We start from the raw sequence: 24,829 nt of genomic DNA on the forward strand, positions 1-24,829 counted from the left end.
ATTAGTGAACCACAAATGGTATTAGTATAGGGTTCACTAATTGATATTAGGCTATGGTTTTGGTTGGAGTTTAAGACATATATTAACAATTAATTTTAGGAAATATTTTATGGAAAATTTAAAAAGCTATAAAAAAAGTTAGTCATTCTTTTTTTTCTATAAAAATTCTTAAAATAGTTTACTAATGTATACTCTAAGAAAATGTGTTAGTAAAACCCTTAGACTACTAGTATATAGTAGAGTGCAATTAATGGATACCCTTAAGTTTATTTGTTAATTAACTATTTTAAGAAAGTCCTTTTTATGAAAGTTCTAATAATATTTTTATGAAAAATATAAAAAGTTGTTAAAAAATTAGTTTTTTTTTTCTCTTATAAAAAATTTCTAAAATTATATTCTAAACTAAAACCAATTCTCTTACCATTTGTTAACTTTTCCCATTTCCCTGGACTAAGACAGGTAAATGTGTGTGATCCTAGGATTATTTGATCTATAAAATTTAATTCACTTGTTTGAAGAATAGAACGATAACATTTAAAGAATTACCTAAACTGTATTGAGGATCCTAATCTTGTGACCTTAAACAACACTATTTCCGACCGTGAATAATTACCTGATCTGTAACAGAGTATATCAAGAAAACCGGACCCCTAGTCACAGAACAAGGCAGGAACCAAATCCAAAGCAACATGTCTCAACGAGAATCATTGTCATAGATTATAGTAGATTTAGTTTACTTGACGAACATGTGTGGGTTGGTTCTGCCTCTCACACCACACAACACCCTCTCCTGTTTCTCTGGCCTCTGTTCCAGATCTCTTCCTCACTTTTCGTTTCTCTCTTTGCAAAACCAAACCAAATCTTCGATACCCATTTGCAGATTCAGTTCTAAGAGTGAATCTAATCTTCGTTTTCTAGCTCCGAAGTCCTCCACGCCAGGTTTCTGGAATTACAAGAAGAAAAGAAGAAGTGGTATTACCTATTTGAGAGCGAGTTTCAGAGAGTCTCCTTATGAGGTTTTGGGGGTGTCTCCCTCTGCAACTCAGGATGAAATCAAAAGGGCTTATCGAAAACTTGCTCTCAAGTATCATCCTGATGTCAATAAGGAGGTAAATTACTAAATTAAGCTCTCTATCCAATTTTTTCCCCTTTCTTGTTCAACATATATGAAAAGTAAGACTCTATCTTTACTTTTTTTTCCTGTGTTAATTGATTTTGTAAGAATTTTATTTTGATTGTGTCATATTATGTTCTTTTATTCAATTTCTGCTTTACTTGCTTGAAAAAGTGAATGTGAAATTGTTGGTGGCGGCAGTTCTATTCTAAGGAGTTTGATTAGTATTCTATAGGAGTTTGGTTAGAAATAATTAGGTGAAAAAAATTTGTGGTTTTGGCCTGAGAAATATTATGGAGAAGAATGGCAATGAAAATTTTGGAAACACGAGATAACTAACCACACAATTATGACACATTATATATGTATATCACATGTTGGGGATACGACTAAAGGCAATTTGTTAAATAAATAAATCCTTTTTAATTGGTGACTGCATAAATCATGAAAATATATATCTGAACTTAGTAAAACCATCCAGACTTCTCTCTTGAACGATTTAAGAAAATTGGAATGGCCGAACGTCTTGCTTTGTGATAATTATGCCTTAACAACTATGATCACACCTAGAACTCTGTGAGAGCAATTCATAGAAGTACTTGAGACTCAAAACCTCATTGTGAATTGCTAATCCAAGGGAGTAGATATGTAATTTAGATGATCACTTCTACTTCAAACACTAAACTTTCTTTGAAGGGTAATTTCAACCACCTGTTTCCCCAATATGCCATCCGTTAGGAAGATAGAATGAACAGTCAATTTTATACTCCAAGCCTAACAAAAGTCATTAGTAAATCCAGTTCCAAATTTTAGAGAAGAGTTTTGTAAATTCTTTATATAGTTAAGATTGATGCGTGTTTCACTAGGAAGAAGAATATTTTTACATAACCTTGGCTGTGTTTTGCATTCTAGTTTATCTGCACCATGGACCTTTTTTTCTTTTTGTAATGTGGAGTTTGAAATGAGTAAGAAATGTGGGTTTATTCACTGGGTTTATTCATGCAAAGGCAAACTAAAGACTTACAAAAATTAGTGTGCATACATATGTCTTATTTTTAAAATATAATTTTTGAAATGATTTATTAACTGTCTCTAGGAGCCCTACAGGTAGAGACAAGCTTATACAGAATCTCCTTTTATGTAGAAACCGGCCAGGATATTATGTTAATAAGGAGTTCATTTTAAGTTTCCATGTTCCTTTGTGGAGTGCTCAATAATCTCCACCTAACCTCGTGTTATTATTGCTTTAACCTACCTCAGTTTGTAGTTAAGAAGTTGGATGAGCACCTATCTAAATATCATTAACCATTTTTATGCTTCTAGACTTTAAGCAGGCGCTGCTCCTGACCACAAATGATGTTAGCTTTGGAGGTCTAGCATGAGAAACTAACTGACCGTTCTTTGATGATTTCAACTGGACTTACATTCTACCAGCATACCTTTTTGTGTTTCTTATTACTGTATATTTTGGATGCTTTAAAAGATGAAGGAAAAAGTCCTTACCTCTTCATAGCATATTGTGTTTTTTTTTTTTTTTTGGCAGTTTATCTTGTACCACAATACTTTTCATTCTTGAGTTTTACTGTGCTGCTACCTTTTCTAGTTTATTATTTCTTGACACAAATAATTAAGAGTACACTACACCAGTTCATAGTTTGCATGCAGTTGGTAAAGCGTGTTTAAATTTCTAACCTAAATCTGCTTCTTTAACGTGTATGTTGATAGATGGTGCTAATAAAAATTTTGATGCACAGGTGAATGCAAAGGAGAAATTTATGAGGATTAAACATGCATACAATATGTTGATGAGTTCTGAATCTAGGAGGAAATATAACACTGGAAATCGCAGATCTGATTATTCCTACTCAGATGCTCAAAGAAGCGAAACTACAAAAACACAAGATGAAGAATTTTATGGTTTTGGTAAAAACTTATAATCCTATTAAAATCTAACTGATTTGGCAGGATTTAAAAAGTTTGTATGAACATGGAAGCCTATTTTCTATACTTAGTATTTACATGATGAAGGGTGTCTACTTCGATGCATTCCCTTTCAATGGTTGCAAGACTGCCCTTTTTTTAAAATGAAATTCACCATTTCATTTTTAAAATTTTTTTTGTACATTTTCTGCAGAGAAGGGGGATTTAAACCTTGGAAATCTCTGTTGGAAATACCAAGAATTACCAATTGACCTAGATGTCATTGGCCTTTCTGCCACTGACATGTCACTATGTGGCTGGCAGAGTGACATGCGGGTTAAGTGGAACCTTAACCAAAGGAGATAACTTGCAATGGACCTGTAAAATTTATCCTAACCATCCAAGTAACTGCATTCTTCAACAAGAAGGCTTTAAAAGAGTGTTGAGATTGACTTATATTTGGATCAACAACTTGAACAAATTTATAATGAAAGGAATTTCCTAATGAAACTTTAGATCAATAGACTCGCTGCCTTTTTATGTCATCTGCATATTATTCTTCTTGTTTGGTGGACTCTAGTGGTCCATGTCCGCGTTACCTTTGATTTCTGCATAGCCATTACACCTGGCTTCCCTGCATGTCATCCATCCTTTTTATGTCTTCTGCAAAACCCATTTAAAAAAAAAAAAAAAAATTCCTCTTTGTTAGTCCTCCAAATGGTCAAAGAAAAGATTTTCTGCCCTTCTCCTTGTTGTCTATCTAATCCTTTTTCAGAGTTAGATTTATTCTCTGTTCTCTATGTTCTTATAATTAAGCCCTTTATGCTGCAGGTAATTTTTTGAGGGATGTTCAAATAACAATAGGTAGATTTGTCCTCTCTGTTAGACATCATATAGGCCATAAAGCCAACTTTCATTATCCATAAATCTTGTTTGGCATGTGTTTACTTTTCCCCTTGATGCTGCAATTTTACTTCATCAAGGTGCTCTAATTCTGGATTTGATGTTACAGAGGACTTCTTTAAAGATCTTCAAGAAGAATTCCGGAATTGGGAAGTGAATGCTGCTTCACAAGGAAAGCCAAAAAGCCTATGGGAAGAATTGGCGGTGAGACATTATTGTCTTTATCAGTTACAATGTATACATGAACATAATTATCTCAAAACTTTCTTCACAGATTTAATTTATAAAACACACACGCACAATATATATATTTAAAATATGATGTATTCATGAAAACTTGTGTAATCTATAAGGAAGAGTCCCAGTGGAGGAAAACTATCTTATGTTCTGTAAATTTGCACTTGATAGGAAATTGGAGAAGAATTTGTGGAATTTCTTGAGAAGGAACTCAACATAACTGATGAAGAAGCATATAATAAAAGTGAAGGACCTAAGAAAGACAGTTCTTTTAGAACATCTGGGACAGAGAGAAGTGGAAATGTTAGTAAAGAGAAAGCAGGAGAGGAGAGCAGCATTGAGGACAATATTAACGATATAGAAGCTAGTCTTGCTCAGTTGAAGAAGGAATTGGGTTTATAGCAGGAAGTGCAGCTTTACATTGAACCATGGTCAGCAGATGTTAAAGGTGAAGACCAAGTTTGTTTGCCACCTTAAACATGTAGAGGAAATGTTGTGCAGTGTCATTTTTAAATATCTTAAAATGGCTTTTAAGGCCTAAATCATATTCCTCTCAAATATTGTTGTAAATGAATCACACTGTTTATAAACAATTTAGGCCCAACTCATAAGCATTTTTATATTCATTTATTAAGCAAATAATCCATGCTCAAGCTTAGGTTTAAGCTCAATTTTGAAACGATTTCAATTTAAATATAAAAATATATAAAAATATGTTCTTGTACAAGCTTGTGAGTATGAGCTTGATTTTAAGTATAATAATATGTATTATACATAGATTTTTTATTTTTTTTGGTTGAGAAATCTCATATACATAGATTTGAGATTGAATTGTGTAATTTTCAATTTTGTAAATAAGCATGTAACATATCGGATTATTATTTGTAATAATTTAATAATATAAATAGTGCACATATAATTTTTAATAATACAAGGTTGATAAATCTAATTTATAAGTGTGGGCAGACAAAAACTGGGCCTTGTGGACCTACACGTATTACAGCTAACAAGTCTCACACAATCTATTTATAATAGAACGACTGGGAATAAACACTCTATAATGGGAAGCTCAAACAGTTGATTTCATTGACAAATTACATGTTTCCATGGTATTACTAGTATTACATTTTGGTTCCTCACATATCCCCGCGGTGTTATACATTCTCTCTCTTTTTCTTAGGTTGTCTAACTTCTTCTTTTTTTCTCCAGACCAAAAAAGAACCTCCTCTATTCTGCTTCTTCCTCCTTATTTTTATCCCTATAGCTGTCCTGTTGCCAGCTAAACACTCAGGGATATTTTTCCTTACTTGATCGATTTCCTCCACTCCCTTATTCTTGAGCTCTATCTTTTGGGGGATATTTTCTCTGTTTAGGCTGTCTCAGATGTAATTAATGCGGCAGAGGTTAGGTGAGGGCTCCCAAATTGATGCAGAGGTAAAAATCTTCAACCTTCTTGCGTGTTCTGGAAGTTTCTCGCGGAAATAGGCACCATCTAGGAGCTACATGTGGATCATTTGTGTGCCTTGCTTCTAGTAAGGTTTGTCCCTCACCTTCACCATGGGAGCCTTTTTCCCGTGATGTTTTCCTTTCTTGGATATGGGGAATGATTTAGCTTCCTCTTTCTCGCAACTGGTTGCCCTCTGGGACTCCTTCAAGCATATAGGCTTGGGCCAATTCGTTCCCGTGGCCCAATCAATTATTGGGCCTAAGGCTTGGACGGGGATTCTTTTACTTCCCACAATAAGTATAGACGAAAATTAGTCTATCTATTTAACTCAAATAATATAATTTCAATTAAATTTTAGTTATTAATATAGATTTGTGAAGGGGATATTTGAGTCATGGTGTCTGCTATGGCTTCATTTGGATTCTCTTGCGTTTGCGTTTTTTCTCCTGCTTTTGCCTTTTTTTTTCTTTTTTTTTTTAGCTCAGTGCCTCTTGCACTATTCATGGGACATAAAGAGTATAAATAGGCATGTGAACAGTAACCGAAAAATGATTTTTTATTGTTCTCAATTTTCAGCAAAATTAGCGGTATCCAAACGCACACTATATATGGAGAAAGAACAATTTAATCAAATAAATAAGCTCAAGTTAGTTCAACAAGAAAATGGATTAAACTTGAACATGCAAGCTAACTTGGTGATGAACTTGAATTGGTTTGTGTTTGGAAAAAAAAAGATGATGGTGATGAACTTAAATTTGGTTTGTGTTCGTAAAAAAAAAAAAAAAAAAAAAAGAACTAATTTAACTTTAATACTCAATTTGACTTGACTCATTTATAGCTTTAATTTCTCTTCTTTTTTATTTATAATTTTTTTTTGAAGTAACGAAAATTACAGCTATAATTTTTTTATAAAAGAGTTTTGGAGGGAATATATGCAAGGACTGCATAGACTTGAGATATAATTTTTTTTTGAAGTAACGAATATTACAGCTATAATTTTTTTATAAAAGAGTTTTGGAGGTAATATATGCAAGGACTGCATAGACTTGAGATATTGGACTAGCGAGAAATAAGCTTGTACATCTGCTGTTCTCTTTAAGCATTAATTGTACTTAATTGTACATCTGCTGTTTTCTTTTTCTTTTTTTTCGCTTGCAAAAGCTACTACAATGTTATGTTCAGACCCTAGTCGAACAATTTGAAAATAAAATTCCGCTTTTGACTCTTAAGAGATAGCAAGTGAGGATATCAATGAAAATTGTTTCACAAATGGTATTCCCCACATTCCTCTCTCTTTCAGACTCTTCCCTTTTGTGTTAAGGGCAAGGTTGTTTTCTAAGGCTATTAACGTGTTGCTATCGTTTCAACTTTCAATTATAACAAAGGGCTGCATTGAGACTTTGAATCCAATAAAACAGCATCTAACCGAAACAGGCTTCTAGAAGCTGTTTACCAAAAAAATGAAGGTTGATTTCACTCCAGCCAGACGGTTAACCCTCCCAAATCCCAAACCCTATTTTTCTTTTTGCTGGTAAACAAAAAGGGTAGTAAGGAAGTGACAGCACCCCAATCCATATTCTAGTTCTAGGAAGGTAACCCTGAGAAAGGATATTTATGACATGCTGCTAACATTGTACCAGTGGATTCAACCCAAGCATTCAATAATGAGAACGACCATGCATCAGTGATATACTTCTTTAACTTATTCACATGGTTTAGGCTTCTATCATACAGAGCACCGCAGTAAAATAACAATATTTATTAAGTACTCATCTATACTATCCAGCATGTTGATCTTCTCACAACACTTAGTTCTTTGAGAACCAGATATAGTTCATCAAAATCAGTCACCAAACATAATAAAAATCAAAACAAAGACAAAAACAAAAATACATACTTCCACTCTAATTGAATCATATATATTAGTTTCAAGCATCTTAAAAAGCCTCTGCTAACGTACAACTCCAAATTATACCAAAACCTAACGACCAAAATGTAATCAGGGGAAAAAATTGAAACCAATCGCATCTCAGAACCTCTCCCCAAATCGGAAGAACAATGCACCAGTGCCAGAGTTATGATCAACAGCATACTCAGCTCGGACTAGACCTAGCTTTATACCAGCACCATATGAAGACCCATGACCCAGCCGTCTGTAGACTTCTGTTGGGTTTCCCTTGACATCCTTTGAACTTCCCAGATCATTGCCATGTTCTGCAAATGCATACACATGTGTACCTTTTATGGGTATCCGTAGCTCCGCTGCAAGCTGTAGGAAATGTCAGGACACGGAATCAGTATTTTTTTACCCATGTAGCAGTACAAATATCATAACCATAATCATATTTTGCATCCATAGGATATAGATAGTAAGCTCTTTTAATTGCTTATAATCTATCTCTTTGAAACATTTGAGCATTTTAGGATGACTAAATCTAAAGGACTGCTTAATCAAATATCTCTCCCATAATTCCTACCTCAAGGATGTTTCTGGCGGCGCCTATCTCACCCATGTTGTAACCCCTCACAGAATAGGGACCTCCAAGGGTAAAAGCATCATAACTTGGAAGATCTCCAACACAGCCACCATAATGACCATGAAGGACAAGGACAGGTGGTGGAGGATTACCAGCACCTTCTTCCACATCCTTCAACTGGAAAAATTGTGTCAATGTTAGCTGGTGGCGGTTGAAGAATGGAAACTTGCTGCCAATGCCAAGGCCTTGGTCTACCTGCAGTTTATACATGAAATATACTCAATAGATAGGAAATAAGATGAAGTGTAGAAAAATTGACAAACCAAGATGTGTAGTACAGAAAATTTGGCAAACTGGCGGACAGCAATGTTCATGTATAGAGCAAAAACTTCTAATTCAAATTGTTCACAACTCCAACCATCATAATAACTATGATATCCATTGAACACTTGTGAAATAGCTGGAAACAAGGACAGAAGTCCTTTTGACTCATCAGAAACTATCAAAATACCAAACAGAAAAAGAAGGCTCCTGACAAAAATTGATTGGAAATAAGATGATCCTGCTAATATGGCTTCCTTCCTAAAGATCTTTTATGCATTTTTCTTCCTTCCAAGGTCTTTTCAAACCAAAATAGAAGAAGAAGGCATTCACAAATAAAAATCAAGCTACATGTTACTAGACGCTAAACTCACCTGAAATACGTTCCTTGACCCAACTATAGCTCCATTTAAGAACTTGGTGTTATCACGTGTAATGTTTGCCTGTAAAAAAGCCATTCGGTCAATGCCAGTACCACTGAGGGTTGTAGGAGGTCCGTCTGCACTAATTCCTCCACTGGGCAACACTCTTTGGCCATTTGGACAGATATGACTGCTTTCATCACGTGTTGTTATCTCTTCCATTACAAGTCCATAAGTGAATTTGCTCTGCCGGGTGAAATTCTGCTAGGCATATAATGATAATATACATTGAGTCATCACCATAAAATTTACTGAAAATTGCTCACATAACAAACCAATAAACATAAAACCACAAAACAATACCTCTGTAATATTAGTCTTAACTCCAGCTCGATCAACCCATATAGGGGGGACTTCATCCACCCCTGGCCCACCAGTGAAGACCGGACTCAGTTTCCGGCTGTTGAAGCAGCTCACTCGCAGAGTTCGGTTGCGTGGATTATACACACCATCCAAATAAGGATGTGCATACTCAAGTTTGAAAGCAAGATCATCCTAAGGAGAGAAGATATCAGAACATTGCACAGTACAGGATCTTCCACAGATGAAACTAAATCAATCATAGAACAAAATAGAGAAGGATAGTTTACATTAAAGTAAGCTTACCTGAGGATTCAAGAAGTTGCTGGTAGTCACCGAACCCATAATGGATCTGTTTAGCCCACTGAGATTCCGGTGTTCAAAAGTAATAGTTCCACCAGGCTGTAACGAAGCCTAAACATGCGACATACACAAGAAAGAAGAAAATACAATGAGACCTTCAAAACTGTAACCCCAAAAATTTGATGATTTGTGGGGGGCAGACTGCAGAGAGCAGAGATATAATCAGACAGACAAGTATACCAGAGTGGGACGCCCTCCACGTCCAGGAACAATACTCCATTCTGTAGCAACTTCGGCACTCTTCTGTTCTAGTTCTTTAAGCTTTATCTCAACAATTATGCCTCCCTCATTCTTCTCATCAGGCCGTGGGTTCACCTCAATGTTTGAAAACAGACCTAGAGAATTTATGTTCCTTAGAGCTTGCTTCCCTGCCTCAATGTTAAAAACTTGGCCCGGTCGAAGCTGTCATCCCGATACAAACATTCACCAACAGAAATAAACAACCAATCAATCATCCATCCAATCTCTTTTACCTATGAATCGCCCATTTAACGTTCAAAACAAAAGCACACAATTTTAAAGCCAATCACCCTCCTAAAGTTTGAAATCAGTCACTCTAAAATCATTTTCCAAATAGAAAAAGGTCGTGACTTGAAATCAAGGTGTGAATTTGGGTTAGCTTTTTGGTTTATTTGCTTATGTACAGCTTTCTAAAGCCTCACTCTAGTTACAACTGTATAATTTTGCCAACTTTCAACAAAAAGCTAATCCAAACACCAACAATTAGGTAATTACCCATTACACAGAAACATTCAAACAAATAAAAAGTCACCAACTTTAAATGCGAAGTTTTCATACTAAAATCCAAGAAAACAACCAATTAGGCAAATACCCATTACATCAGAAGTAGAGAACATAAAAATGCAAATACCTGTCTGGGCATTTCTCTTTTCACCACAGCAACCTGGGTGTTCCCTTCAACAACATTTCCAAGCTTATCCAAGAACTGAATATTACTCTGAGTAATGTCACCTTCCACCACCTCACAAACCACCTCCTTGGTATTCAAATTCCCAAAATTCACAACCTGAGCACACGCATACCCTTCGTCGTAGTACCACTTCTGAACCCGGTCCCTTATCCTCTGCAAAAGCCTTGCACTCACTTTCCCTTGATCCCTCAACATCTGCATTATCTCTCTATGCACCGGCGGCGACAACAAACACGGCCTCGCCCTCTCGATCCTCCTCTTGTAATCCTTCTCCAAACTCCTATAGTACTCTAGCTTCTCCTTATCGGTCATATCGGCGTCCATCTCTATCGGCTTCGATTGCGGCATTAGACCCACATTGATGCACCGGAACCTATCGGCCGATTGCCAAGTGCTCTCGGCGAAGGATATGGTGACGGCAATCGTGCCGTCCGGATTGGTTTTCCCTTCCATGTCGACTTTCTCGAACATGCCGCAAGTGGCTAGGGTTTCGAGCTCTTTCTGGAGCTGCGATTTCGTATAGGTTCCGCCTGGCCGGAGAGAGACCATTTCGAAGAAAGAGTCGTCGGTTCCCACGGTGGTGTAGCGGCGGCGATCGAAGAAGAGGATCTCGGAGACTTTGTACTTCTTGAAGCCGCTGAGCTTGTTGAGCTGGACGACGATGTTGGCGGGAAGGCCATGGGCGTCCCAGTCCTGGTTTTGGGGCTCGTCGGCGTTGGCTGTCGCCGGAGACAAGAGTTTGTTCCAGAAATCGTTGAAACCATCGCTTCCGCTCCCGTCGCCGCCGTTGCCTCCAAATCCACCACCGCCACCACCGTTAGAGCCACCACCTCCTCCGGAGGAGAAGGGGGAGGGGAGGGAGCGGAGGTGGAAGAGGAGAGCGGCGGTGGAGGAGGCGGCGAGGGTTTTAAAGAGGGGTTTGAAGGGAGAAGAGGATTTGAGGGGTTTAGTATTATTAGGGTTTTGAGAAGAGGGAGGGGAAATGTGACATTGAACGGTGCGTTTTGAGGAGGAGGGAGAAGGAGAAGGCAATTTACGCCGTCGGGAGGAAAGAGATGGGGTTGTGGAATGGAGGTGGGTTGTCGGAGCGGCGAAGGAATGCATTCTTTCTTTCTTTCTTTGTTTTCTCAGAGAGGAGAAGAAACAAAGAAAGTAGAAGAGATAAGGAGTGGGACTGTGAAGTGAAAAAAGAGAAAGGACGACAGGGTTTGGGGTTTGGGTTTTGGGTTTTTTGTTTGTTTGTTTAATTGAAAAAAAAAATAATAATATTATATATTTTAAAAAATATATAATATATACTAATAATAATATATTTAATAATGATAATTGTAGGGACTCAATTTGAATCTGACCTTGAGTATGAATGGGTTTTCAGCCCAACAAGCCCAAACAATAAATTTGTAGAGAGTGGGTTAAAGGTTTAGACGCTGGCCGTCGTCCACCAAGCATGAACTCTCTTTTATTAAGAAAGACTTAGAATTGATTTGCAACGGGGAGAATGCTCCTCGGCCCGTGGCCGAGGAGCCCCTTTTCTTCTCTTTTTTCTCCCTCCCTTCTTTACTTTACTTGCTTTTCTTATATAGTCTTCATCTTCCTATCCCCTTCTTCCATCTGTTGATCATCCATTCGCCTTCCTTCTGGCCATCCGTCCCATCAGAGGCCTTATCAGTACTCAAGTGGTTCACTCTTATCAACGTTGTCCTGCTAAGGGGTTATATCCCCATTAATGCGGCCAGAGGGGTTAGGTGAATGCATTAAGTGCGAATGTGACAGTTTGCTCTGGGCTTGTTTCCTCCCAAAAATTATCCCTAGCATGCCGAGGACGGAGAGGTCCTCGGCGTGGGTCAAAAAGGGGCTTTGTCTGACTTAGCCTTGGCTGGTCAGTCCTCCTCGGCGCTGGCCTTGGGCCTACTATGCGATGGGTTGTGGCTGTTAGGCCCACGGGCCCCACAATAATAATAAAAATTTGTTAAACCCATGGGTTCAACTCGACCCAACCCGACTCATGTGGGTTGGGTTGGACTTATGTGATGGATTGGGTTGGGTTGAATTTTTTTTTTGACCCACCATGGTGGGTTGGGTCAAAAAATCCCCTCAACCCGACCCAACGCGACCCATGCACACCCCTAAACTTGAGAGAAGAGAGGTGAGTTTCACTTAGCTTGATTGATAAAGTTTTTGATGGTTGAATAAGAGATTTGTGGTTTAATTCTTGCTTATATCAAAAACTGATTGGTATATTGGTTTAATGATAAAGAGCTATCATCAAGAGCAGACGCTATAGATTGAAACTCAAAAAAAAAACTTGAGAGAGGAGAGCAGTAATCTCTTCTATCATATTTTTTTTTTTTTTGCACCCTTTGATGACTTGAGTCAACTTCCTGTGGGTCTGAATCGTGTTTCAAAAGGTGGATGAGAGTTCTTTGGCTTTGGGGCGAGATCTACAATGTTTGTCAGGACATTTTATTTTCTTTTAGAATAAATAATTCTTTCAATCTATCAACACACTTAATATCTCACACAATTTCACAACTTATTAACTTGTTCGAACGTGATCTAACTCTTTTCATAGACCATTCACAATTATATAAGTCAAAAAATTGTAAAATTTGGTATTGAAATGATTGTGCTCATAATATTATTGCATAGATAATTATAAATTAAGTTCTTAATTACCAATTCAAAAGAGCTTTAGGCTAGGATGGATGTATAGGTACTCAATTTTTCCTTGCGTACCCATATCCAATACATAACGTACCGGTATCATATTGGATACCTCTAAGATACATATCCAAGTCTTTTTTTTTTTTTGAAAAGAAATGTGTCAATACATCTAGGATACACTTGTGATACAACTTGAAGAGAGATATCTCAAACTTGTATGAATTTTAATTTATATTATATATATATATATATATTAGTTTCAATATTGAACATTTATCTAGCTATCCTTTATTTACTTATTTGGATTGGTTTGTATTTTAAACATTAGTTAATGCCTATAGATTCGCTTTATTATCCATTATTGCTCTTAAATTGATATATGTTTAATAATGTATGAAAAATAAATGCTTAACAATATATATATATATATATAATATTTAATAAGTAATTAATAAACGTATCCCTGACATATCATACCCTAAGTTTTTCAAGAAATATTGTATCCATGTACTCGTACTCATGCATCTTCAGTCTAGGGTTATCAGACTCCATGGAATTTTTTTAAGAGGGTCATTAAGAAAGTGAAATTAAAAGAAAAATTAAGAAAAAGAGAACTTGAACATATTGAGTTATCATCAGAGAAAAAAAAACACACACACACACACACACACACACGTGCAAATACATGAAGTTTTGCAATTTCTTTCAATAAGTTCATGTTTTGAAATCGTTATATGATAATTCATTATCTATTGTCAATGTAGGTTTAACCATTTTATTTTGTTATTGTGGTTCCCAAACCCAATAGTACTTCCTCTAGGGTTGGAAAATTTGGGCTCCCAATTTATTTGTTGATGGGTTTCCTTACACTCCTACTAGGTATTGCTTCAAACACTACTTGATAGCCCAACCATCTAACCTTTTTCCTCACAAGCCTTAACCTTACCCTTCCCTCTTTCTCCCTTGTTATCTCACACCCCTCTGTGTTTGCCAAACTCCTTACATTCTTCCTCCCTTTCTTTTTATAGTCTCTCCTTAGTGGGGACCCATATGATTACTTCTTCATCTTTTCACATGCGGCCCCCACTTCTGCTTAGAATCCCTCGTAAATTGGTCTACTCTGAAGATTTTCTTGAAACTTGCAATAGACGCCAAACAACGCTCAGTAGCAGATTCCCCCAAGGCACTAACAGCGTTTGGTTACCGACCTCATATTTGACTATTGAGTCTTCGGTCGTCCCCAGCCCATTTGTTGACAATGGGCCGAGCCTAGTCCAATAACGACAAGCTATCCCCATGTACTGATCCTATGTCTATATATTATGGATACTAGGTTGGGCCTATCCCTATTGGAGTGGGCCAATATTGGTCACCAACCCTATGTCCCTACAGTTAAGTTTATATAAAATGAAAAAATTCAATCCACTTGTATTGTATTCATTATTGACCCACACTCATCTATACATAAATAATATACTAAGTGTTTACTTAACTAATCAAATGCTTCTTATAAAATAAATAAATAAAAACTAATTAAATGCTTGAACAATCACTAACTTATACTATTTTTTTCTTAACTCACTAACTTTATAACAAAAGTTATTCTAACATGATAACAATACACAAACATGTGACAAACCTTTGTATTTCCTAATGATTAAGTTATTTAAATTTATATATGTGTGCACACATTTACACACATAACAAATAACAACAACAACAACAACAACAATAATAATTGTGGGAGTAAATGATCCAAGCACATTTTTAGGCTATGGGCCCTGTATGAGGATGATTAAAGATACACATATATGTTAACTAAAATTTGACACGTGGACCAAGTCTGAGGAGGGAAGACGTCAAGATCATTCCAAAACAGACGAAAGTTGTGAATGAGAGGTCTGAGGAGAAAATGCAAATTGGTTCACCAACCAAGGATCTTGAGGAGTAAAGACACCTTGGGAATACTTTAAGTAGCTCCTTACACTGGAAAGTAAAGTTTCAGGGAAGACAACATAGTCATGCAAGCAACGGAAAGGGCAAATATCTAGGAAAATGACTGCCACCTCCATATTTAATGCACTACACCAACTGAACTGGCCGCATTTATGAGGAAAAGATACCTGAATAGTGATTTCACAGCTCATAACCCTCTCTATCACTTGCAGAAGGGTCCTGATAGGACAAGCGTCAAAATGGTTCCCCTAAAACGTACGAATGGTGGGCTGAGATGTAATGAAATGGACTATATAAAGAAATGACCCCCACAGAAATAAGGGATGAACACCTTACAAGAAAAAAGACATAAAGAGAGAGAGCACAACATCATTTTGTAAACATATCACTCTTTTTTCGTTTTTCTTTTTTAATGAGAAACCATCCTCAGACTTGCCTGATGAGGAACTTATATTGAATTGTCATTCTTTTCAATCATACTAATCGCTTTGGTTTTGTTGGTTCTAAGTTTGTAAATTCTAGCATTGCACTTGATTCAGAAGCCCACTTTCTTAAAAAAAAAAATTCATTGTGTTGGGCTTGACTTGAAGGACTAGGGGTCACTATTCTAGGTGGGCTTGGGTTTGGACTTTTCTTTTTGAGTCCTTACAATAATAATAACTAGCCTTACCACACGCGCTTCGCACGTACGATGATACTTTTTTTTTTTTTTTAATTTTGAGTTTAATATAATTTTTCAATTTTCAATTTTTAGTGAGGTTACACAAGAATGAATTTTTAAGAAACTAAAATTTAGAATTTGAAATTGACTAAACTATTGGATTTAGTGTGTGCTAGTTTTTAGGAAAAAAAGTATTAAACGTGCATGAGATATATTTAAATAGAGAGTGTTTTAATTAGGAAAAAAAGTTTCTCAAGTAGTTTTTTTTTTTTTTTTTGAATTTTGAATTTTGTTGAATTACAATTTTAAAGATTATCTAATTAAATTAGGGGTATTTTTGACATTTTCTGAAATCATAACTAACTTTCTAAATCCTCTTAATAATAATAATAACACACACAATTAGTATTAGACACACACTCACACATATATAATCTAAATCTATAATAAAGAGAGATATTCACAACTTACAAACACTCGCTCTTTACTTTGAAAGCTATAAATATATAGATTGTCAAATAGAGAAGATAAATATGATAAGATATATGAGAGAGAGGGAGAGTGATCAGTGATTTGTGTTGTTGTTTGGTTTTGGTATGGACTAATCTAAGTTGTTATTTGATTTTGGGTTAGGCTGATTTGTGATCAAGGTGTGCAAGTGAACCACCTGACATACACCTAGAGCCACCCAATATTACAACAATTTTAAAGATGAATAACTTGTATATCACAATTTAAAGAAAAATTAATAAAGATGCAACTAAATAATCGAATTACACAAAAATAGAAATAACTATTCTATTACAAGAGTTATTCCTGCTTACAAAACACATCCTAAATGTATTTTTCAATTTTATAAAAGTAAATGTGACTTGACCATTTTTATTATTTCTATAATAATATAGTTGTATACCTTTATATTCTTTTATGAAATGGTAAGATTTTACTCTTTGAAAATTTCAACCTCTTGAATATAAATTATATAATATATTTTTTTTAAAATCCCTTTTAATTTTCAGGGGAGCTCATATTTTTCGGGTATCAAAAAATTTAAAAAATAATAATTATATTTATATAAAACATTAATACAATTTTCAAAATTTTTGAGAGGACCATGGTGATGGCATCCACAGATTCCACATTTCAAACATTTTCACCTAGTTTTGTGTTAGGAAATGAGCTTGCGATCGTCCGCTTCTCAAATACGGTGCACCTTGTGGAAAGCAGCAAAAGCAGCCAATCGGGTGGTTTCCCGCGCTCCCATGACCCACACTTTCCACAGTGACACTGACCCAGAACACGATTTTGTATGCTCTGTCGAGAAGCTATCGAGGCCAGTTGATTTGGACCTTTTGGCTCAGTTTCAAGTACATGGGTATGGGACTCTACTCAACCCTCACGTTCTCAACAAATTCATGTCCTTTTGCGCCAAATTGGGACTTCTTCATATTGGAATTCAAGGCCATTCAATTATTATCAAAATGGGTTTCGGTTCAAATGTGTATATATGCAGTGCTCTTGTGGATATGTATGGTCAATGTGGTGAAATTTCAAGCGCTCAGAAAATGTTTGATGAAATGCCTCAGAGAAATGTAGTCACTTGGAATTCTTTGGTTTCTGGGTATTTGCATGTTAGGTGCCCGGGAATTGCTGTTGCTTTATTTTTGGAGATGTTGCGAGTGGGGATAGCTCCAGCTCCATTCAGTGTTTCGGCTGTTTTGGTGGGTTGTTCCCAATTGGGAGCTAAAAGGCTTGGAACTCAGGTGCACGGTCTAAGTTTAAAAGCAGGATTTTGCTATAATGTTGTTGTGGGAACAGGTTTAGTTGATATGTATTCAAAGTGCTGCAGTGTGGATGATTCAAGGCTGGTATTTGATCAAATGTTGGATAAAAATATCTTAAGTTGGAGTTCCATGGTTACTGGCTATGCGCAAAATCAGCAACCAGATGAGGCGATGGTGTTAGTAAAAGATATGCTGCATTGGGATCTTAAGCCGAATTATGTAACTTATAATAGTTTGCTGAGTTTATTTTATAGTCCTAATTATTTGGATCATTGCAAGCAGATTCACTGTCGTGTAATTCAGGATGGTTTAGAGTCTAATGCATATATAGTGGTTACCCTTGCAATTGCATATTCGGAATGTGGTGGTAGCTTGGAGGAATTTCAGAAGATTTGTTTGAGTGTCACAAAATGGGATCAAATCTCATAGAACGCAGTCATTGCTGGGTTTTCTAATTTAGGGTATGGTGAGGAGTCCTTGAAATGCTTCTTTGAAATGAGGTTGGCTGGTGTTGATGTAGACTTCTTCACATTTACAAGCATTCTAAAAGCTGTTGGAATTATTTCAGCTCTTGAAGAGGGGAAGCAGGTCCATGCTTTGGTTTTCAAAAGTGGACATGCTGCAAATTTATATGTCCAAAACGGGCTTGTTTCCATGTATGCAAGATGTGGTGCTATTGATGATTCTAAGAGAGTATTTATATCAATGGACAGACATGACGTGATTTCCTGGAACACTCTTCTTTCTGGTTGTGCTCATCATGGGTATGGTAGAGAGACTGTTCAATTGTTTGAACAGATGAGAAGAACTCACATCAAGCCAGATAATACCACCTTCCTGGCTGTGCTCACTGCTTGTAGTCATGCAGGTTTGCAGGACAAAGGGCTTGAATACTTTAATTTGATGAGAAATGATGATTTTCTTGAACCTCCCCAAATGGAGCATTATGCAACAATTGTTGATCTTTTTGGTCGAGCTGGGAATCTCCATGAGGCAGAAGCCTTTATCAATAGCATGCCAATAGAGCCAGGACTGTCGGTCTACAAAGCTATTCTAAGCGCTTGTCAAATTCATGGAAATAAGGAAATTGCTCTACGTTCTGTAAAAAGGATCCTGGAGCTGTGCCTGAATGACCCTGGAACTTATGTGTTGCTATCAAATGTGTTGGAGACAGGGGCTATCAAATGTGTTGGAGACGGGGTTACTGGGATGATGCATCCAAAATACGGAAGCTCATGTGTGATACAGGAGTGAGGAAAACTCCTGGTTATAGTTGGATTTGAGTGAACGAATTGGAAATGGATTCTATAGTGTGACAGAAAAGGACTATTTGATCCTCCCTCGGTGTCACTGGGCAGCTGATCTTGAACTCATTTCTTAAGGAAGAGGCAGAGAGTAAACTTCTGTTAATGCCATGCAGTGATCAGCTGAGTTGGGCATATTGAGAATGGGGTTGGAAGATTCCAACACATTTGACATTCCATACTACTCAGGATAGTTTTTCTCCTATTACATGGTACAATCTCTCTCTCTCTCTCCCCCTGCAAAAGGTGAATAAAAAGAAAGAATGAAAGAAAACACTAAACAATAATACAACTGGGCTTATCCCTCAAAAGAGCGTCCAGAAACCTCCTAGTTTTTCCAGCAGAAACTTAGCCCCCCCCAAAAAAAAAAAAAAAAAAAACTATAACTTGTTTAGCTTGAAAATTATGATCAGTTGAATCTTATGCTTCAGAAAGAATATATGTAAAAGGTTTTTCATGTATGAGTAGTAGCAGTGTAGCACCTTGTTCCAATTTTCTTGATTGATGGTGAACTCTCTGTGGGGACAATTTTAAAGATTTGGAGCATCTTTTACTGCATTTTCATTTTAAAAAAAATGGTATTTCTGCTGATGGTTGGTCAAGCTGACTGCTTGGTTATTTAACAATTTCAGGATAAATCAACTCATGGTTTTAACTTCCAACTGCGGGGTGATCAGTTAAATCTTAAGCTCTTCTAACTTGTCAAGTTCACAAGGAAATTGCTCTACCCTTTTGCAGTTGATCATACTGGACATACTGCTGATGTTATGCAATATCTTGTGCTTTATTGACCAATTGGTGGGACAAAAAGGCAACCATGGCTTTACCCATTAGGCATGTAGTTGTGGAGTTATAAAATGCCAATACTCGATGGAACATTGCTCTTGACCCAATCAAAGTAGGTTGTAAATGGCATACCAAAGCCTCAAGTCCTTTACTAGTTGGGCTTATGTGGACGAAGGCTACTCCTAACTAGGAATGAACAACCACCCTTTAGCGTGGATTATGTGCTTAGAAGAAGTCATGTTTAATTGCTCGTGAGACATTGTAGTCAAGATCTTTGTACAACGTTCTAGTTTGTATTGCAAATCCAACTCTGATGGTGATTTCTTCCTTTATTCTGCATCTGGGAAAAAAATGTTGGGAAATATTCTTTTGGGTAAAATGCAATTTTGAATATGGGGTAGGTTCGATTTTAAACGTTAAGTTTGGTCCTTCAAAATTTTTTTTTTTTTAAATGTTATAATTTATTCCTTCCGTTTATTTTTTCTGTTTACTTGACTAATGGAATGCTTAGAAAGTAAAACAGGTATGGCTTAGATTTTCTCCTCTAAGAAATTTTGTTCTACAGTGCACTGCAACAACATAAAAAGAAAAGAGAACTTTCAAACCCAACAATGCAACGAGAGCACAATTTCTGATGTATTTTATCTTTCCAATTTTATTTTATTTTGAGAAGTTTTATCTTCCCGATTAAAGCATTTAGATTTGGATAAAAGTTGTACACACGTCCTTACCCACTTTATTTTGGACCATTAAAAATAAACTGTGTTAAGGATGTGTGTATGGACGTGCGTAATAAATACTATCCTTTAGATTTTATGCCAACTTTCACCATTAACCATGCAACGTAAGAGAATCCTATGCCTACTTCAATGGATCAGGAGATTCAGGTCCCCTCAGAGTCGCTGGCTATTTTAGATGCCCCTTAATTATGTCTTTCACAAGAAATTCCTGTCACAAGGCATAATTCTCAGGAAAGGAAAATGGTCGTTCCCATCCTGGTCAAAAATTTCTATTTCGACCCTATGCTTAATGAGTTGCAAGTGGCAAGCAAAAGTCAATGGCTACATTCTGTTGCCAAGTGTAATAATGGAGCCCACAAATATATGAACTAGATGAAATGTGGCTCTTGTTCATTGTCCATGCAAGAACCCCGGAATTGATCACCGTTCCTCTCTCTTAAATTTCTCTCAATGTTAAGAGATAAAGGAGCAGCATAACTAACAGTTATTTGAAAAGGCATAAATACACTAAGACCCTCTCTATTCTGAATTAAAACAATGAGTCTTGACCGCATGCATAGATACGGTGATAATCCTAGAAGTCCTACAAGCCCCACTTTTGAACAACTTCTCAGAGGTAATTCATTGCAGCCATGCCATCATTGGTTTTAAGCATCCTACATAAATTTGTGCTTTGGTCCAAGTGGTAGAGAGTTTGTTAGTACATATTCATACCATGAATTTTAAACTATATATAACATTGCTGGTTTGTTTTATTTGTTAAATGTTTCATTTAATGCTTGGAGCAATGAAAAATCCTTGTCTTGATCATGCTTTTCATAGGCGATGGTTCAAAGTGGTCAGCAAACTCCTCATCACCTACATTTGGGAGGGATCATGACCCAGAAGAAGATCATGCCCATCCTCAAAAGAAATCAGTTCTCACCATAGTGAAGGAGAAGGCCAAGAAATTGAGAAATACTCTCAGCAACAAGAAGAGGAATAGTGAGGATGATAACACCACACCTTCTTGGGGTGTCAGCTTGGATGATTATGAAGAAGAAGAAGAAGAAGATGCTGAATACCTTGGAGCCCCAAGTAAAATCATTACACCCTCATTTTGTTTAACAGATATGTTCCTATGTTTTTTCTTTCTTTATTGTTTTATTGCTTTTTGTGATGTAAACGGCAAAAACTTCAATGTGGTTTCCTAATTCCTAAAGCCCCTTATCAACAAAGTTCTAGCTTGGCAGATTCTGCTATATAATATCATTTCATTTTCAGTGTATGAATCGGAGCTGGCACCTGAGACGTATAGGGAAACTGCCAAGCAGCATCCAAGAGCAATACCTGTGATTTCTGAAAAGCATGTTTTGTCAAGCAGTGTCAATTGTAATGCTGAACAAGAAAAAGAGAAGACTACTAGTCCAAACAAGACAATAACTGAAACTGTGACTGAGAGGTTGGCACCAGCTTATGCTGCAGTATCGGATGCAACCTATGCGCTGGCCTCAAAAGTCCAAGGCCTCACAGTTTCAACACCAGCAGCTTCACAGACCACATCAAAGGAGGCTATTGCTCCACAGCCCTTGTCAGGCCAGACAGTTCCACAAACTTATTCAGGCACTTCGGTTCCACAAACTTATTCTTCCTCTTTTGCTCCTGAAATAGGAACGCACGCTAATACTAGTGAGCAAATATGGGATAAGGGTGTTTCAGTGAAGGAGTATTTGATGCATAAACTTGAGCCTGGGGAAGATGAGAGAGCACTTTCTCAAGTGATATCTGAGGCAATGAGTCCAAGGTCAAGGAGAACTCCTGGTGATATTGGTGTGGTCGAGAAGGTGAGAGAGGCTGTGACTTCTTTGCTCTGGCATGAAGAATCGTCCAAATACACAGCTGCGAATTCAGCTAAAAGCACAACATCTCACCTGCCAATTTCCACCAATGCACATTTGGCTAAAAACTCAGCATCACATATTCCGATCTCCACCAATGTTCGTGAAGGTAATTTTTTCCCATTCATTGTCAAATTTGATCATGAATGTAAGTGGAGACAAATTAACAAGCTTCAATTAATATTGCTAAATCATGGTCATGTGAGGATGTTGAAATCTTGTTGGACCTACCTACATATGCATGAGATGATATTTACAAAGTATTCCATTGAAGTATCTTTGTAGACTCTGTGCTAACCATGGGATGCATTTGATATATGGCAAGAAATGACTTTGTCAAATGTATATCTCTGATTAGTTATTAGAACAAGGTCCTGACCAGATTCCATGTACTATGGTTTTTATTTATTTTTTATTTATGGTAAAATAATTCATCCTCATGTTTCTTTCTCTATTGCAGTTGGCGAGGAAGAAAATCATGGAAGAATACTCCAAGCCAATTAAATATGAGGAATCCTACTTTTGAAAAGGAAACAAATTTCTGAACCATGTACAAGCTCTATGCATCAATAAGTAGTTCGCAGAGATAATTTCCTCTGTTTGAACAAGCTTTATATGGTCACCAATAAATTTTTTTTTTTTTTTTTGCAGCTCTGTAAGTTAAAAAAATGTACAAATTAATGCAACAAATGTGAACCTCTCCCTGTCTATGAATTTTCAATGCTAATAAAATTTTAAATTGTCAAATATGAGTCATGAACATGATTTAATGTATCGACAATACTAAATCAGTTAGCTGCAATAGTGGATCTGTTACAATATTGTGTAAGTGCTAATGTTATCAATATATAGCCGAGCTTGGTTGCTTTAGCTTGTAATTCTAGTGATGGGATGCTTGCCTCAGAGTGGCGAGATAATGATAGTTGTATTAGGCTGGCAGGTATATGAAACAAGAATTCCTAGATTTGAATGTAATCGATGCCATGGAAGAAAAAGAGCTGTTCATGAGACAGGCCTGCTTTGTTCATATAACACTGCCAATAGCTAGCTTAGCATGAGGCCAGTAATGCATTATTTGGACCTCAAAGCCATCTTTCTGGGGATACTACTCATGGTGCCATGATCCTTCTGCAGAGTTTGCTATGTTTTGCCTTCAGCGTATGAGAAGGTTGCTTCTGATTACCTAGTATGCATTGAAATCTTAGGGAGTGTTTTGGAAACAGCAACACTTTGATGGTTCTAGATGATAGTTTGATATTGGGGACTGTTATGTTGGCAGTTTCAGGAGTGTCAGGAGGAATCCTAAAGATTATGAATTTATGATGTATACAGGTTCTGCTACTTGTCAATAGCTTCTGTAAGTAATATGAGTTTACAGTCTATTAAAGTATACAAAGGATAGCATTAATTTACATCTTACATTACTTACCAATGCTGAAGAGAACCTTCTTCTAGGCAAAATAATAATAAGGCAACACACTGCTAAATAATGTTTAAAATAAGAAATTACATTAAGATTAGGCTAAGTTTCCTTTACAACCAGAGTTACAGGATATTAGTCTCTGAAAAAAAAGTGGCAATATTACTGCTTCCTCCAGATCAAGAAGCATCTTCAACCTGACATGGCCTAATGCCTAAAAGGCTAGAGTAAGCTTGGGTTCAATTCTAGAATTTTCATCATTGCTTCCAGCGGTTTGATCAATGCTTTGAGCTGATGGGAGCCTGAGGACAGGAAAATTCACCTGTAGGCTAGCCTCACCCGCACCAATCAAATAATTAAAGGCTGAAATAGTGGCCCTCATTTTCATGAGAGAGAGAGAGAGAGTTGTAATAGTCTTCTAGAGCTTATTTCTGTCTCACTTTGAAATTTTGGACATAATAAAGGCACATGGTTGAGTTTTTTTTGCATCAAATCCATAATATCCAAAACCTTCACTTTCTTTTACTTGTCATATGAAGGAACATTCAATGTTGGAGATTGATTAAAAAAATCCCTACTCTTTGCTGTTTAGAGTCCTAAAAGCGAAGTGTTTTCCACCTTCATCTTTTCTTACAGCAAATACACCCTGAAATTCTTCATACACATGGAGAAGCATTGTTGGAGCGAAACATGTCATTGAACAAGGATCTAGATGGAGAGTGGATACAGGAGAGAAGATTCTGATTTGGAAGGATCGCTGGCTACCATGCCCATCACATACAAGGTGCAAACCCCACCTAACCCTTCCTGAAAATGCCACAGTAAACCTCCTGATTGACCAAAATACTGGTTGCTGGAAACACGAAATTATTGATGCTGTGTTTACACCAAATGAGGCTCAAATTATTAAATCCATCCCTAAGCCGCAGAAATCATAAAGACATATTGATATGGAATGGGACAACTCGTGGAGTTTTCACTGTTAAAAGTGCTTGCCACATGTTGGGAGCAGCTGAAACTTGTAACACAACAGGAGAATGTTCAAATCCAAATAACAGTCAATTTCTGTGGAAAGGTATATGGGAGGTGAAACTTCCATCACGGATCAAAATTCTAGTAAGGAAAGCTTGCTGCAACGGATTGCCAACAAGACAAAATCTATACAAAAGGAAAATGTCTATCACTTAACATGTCCTTTGTGT

The 24,829-nt window shown here is 36.7% G+C and overlaps 3 protein-coding genes and 1 pseudogene across 4 annotated transcripts; 3 read left to right on the top strand and 1 right to left on the bottom strand.

Annotated features, from left to right (window-relative positions):
* Positions 1–508: 508 nt before the first annotated feature.
* LOC112032156 (uncharacterized) lies at positions 509–4,778 on the top strand. Of its 2 annotated transcripts, XM_024064913.2 has the most exons (5): positions 509–1,109; positions 2,869–3,037; positions 3,866–3,898; positions 4,047–4,141; positions 4,346–4,778. In XM_024064913.2, the coding sequence occupies exons 1-5, from the start codon at positions 747–749 to the stop codon at positions 4,574–4,576; spliced, it is 891 nt and encodes a 296-aa protein (XP_023920681.2). In that variant the 5' UTR covers positions 509–746; the 3' UTR covers positions 4,577–4,778. The 2 variants fall into 2 exon arrangements, with proteins under 2 accessions (XP_023920681.2, XP_023920682.2); XM_024064914.2 differs by lacking the exon at positions 3,866–3,898 and having other exon boundaries at positions 511–1,109.
* Positions 4,779–7,365: 2,587 nt separating this feature from the next.
* On the bottom strand, positions 7,366–11,645 carry LOC112032155 (protein TOC75-3, chloroplastic). The gene is made up of 7 exons (XM_024064912.2): positions 10,376–11,645; positions 9,685–9,906; positions 9,448–9,555; positions 9,145–9,336; positions 8,794–9,042; positions 8,099–8,353; positions 7,366–7,890 (listed from the first exon to the last, which is right to left on the bottom strand). The coding sequence occupies exons 1-7, from the start codon at positions 11,537–11,539 to the stop codon at positions 7,651–7,653; spliced, it is 2,430 nt and encodes an 809-aa protein (XP_023920680.2). The 5' UTR covers positions 11,540–11,645; the 3' UTR covers positions 7,366–7,650.
* Positions 11,646–16,765: 5,120 nt separating this feature from the next.
* LOC112032173 (pentatricopeptide repeat-containing protein At1g11290, chloroplastic-like) lies at positions 16,766–19,412 on the top strand (annotated as a pseudogene).
* A 1,395-nt stretch (positions 19,413–20,807) lies between these two features.
* Positions 20,808–22,849, top strand: LOC112032175 (uncharacterized). Its single transcript, XM_024064935.2, has 4 exons — positions 20,808–20,946; positions 21,153–21,407; positions 21,594–22,316; positions 22,668–22,849. Exons 1-4 carry the CDS (start codon positions 20,868–20,870, stop codon positions 22,709–22,711), a joined length of 1,101 nt encoding a protein of 366 aa, XP_023920703.2. The 5' UTR covers positions 20,808–20,867; the 3' UTR covers positions 22,712–22,849.
* The last annotated feature ends 1,980 nt before the right edge of the window (positions 22,850–24,829 follow it).

The sequence above is a fragment of the Quercus suber genome, unplaced genomic scaffold, assembly GCF_002906115.3.
Source record: "Quercus suber isolate HL8 unplaced genomic scaffold, Cork oak 2.0 scaffold_47, whole genome shotgun sequence".
Classification (NCBI taxonomy): domain Eukaryota; kingdom Viridiplantae; phylum Streptophyta; class Magnoliopsida; order Fagales; family Fagaceae; genus Quercus; species Quercus suber.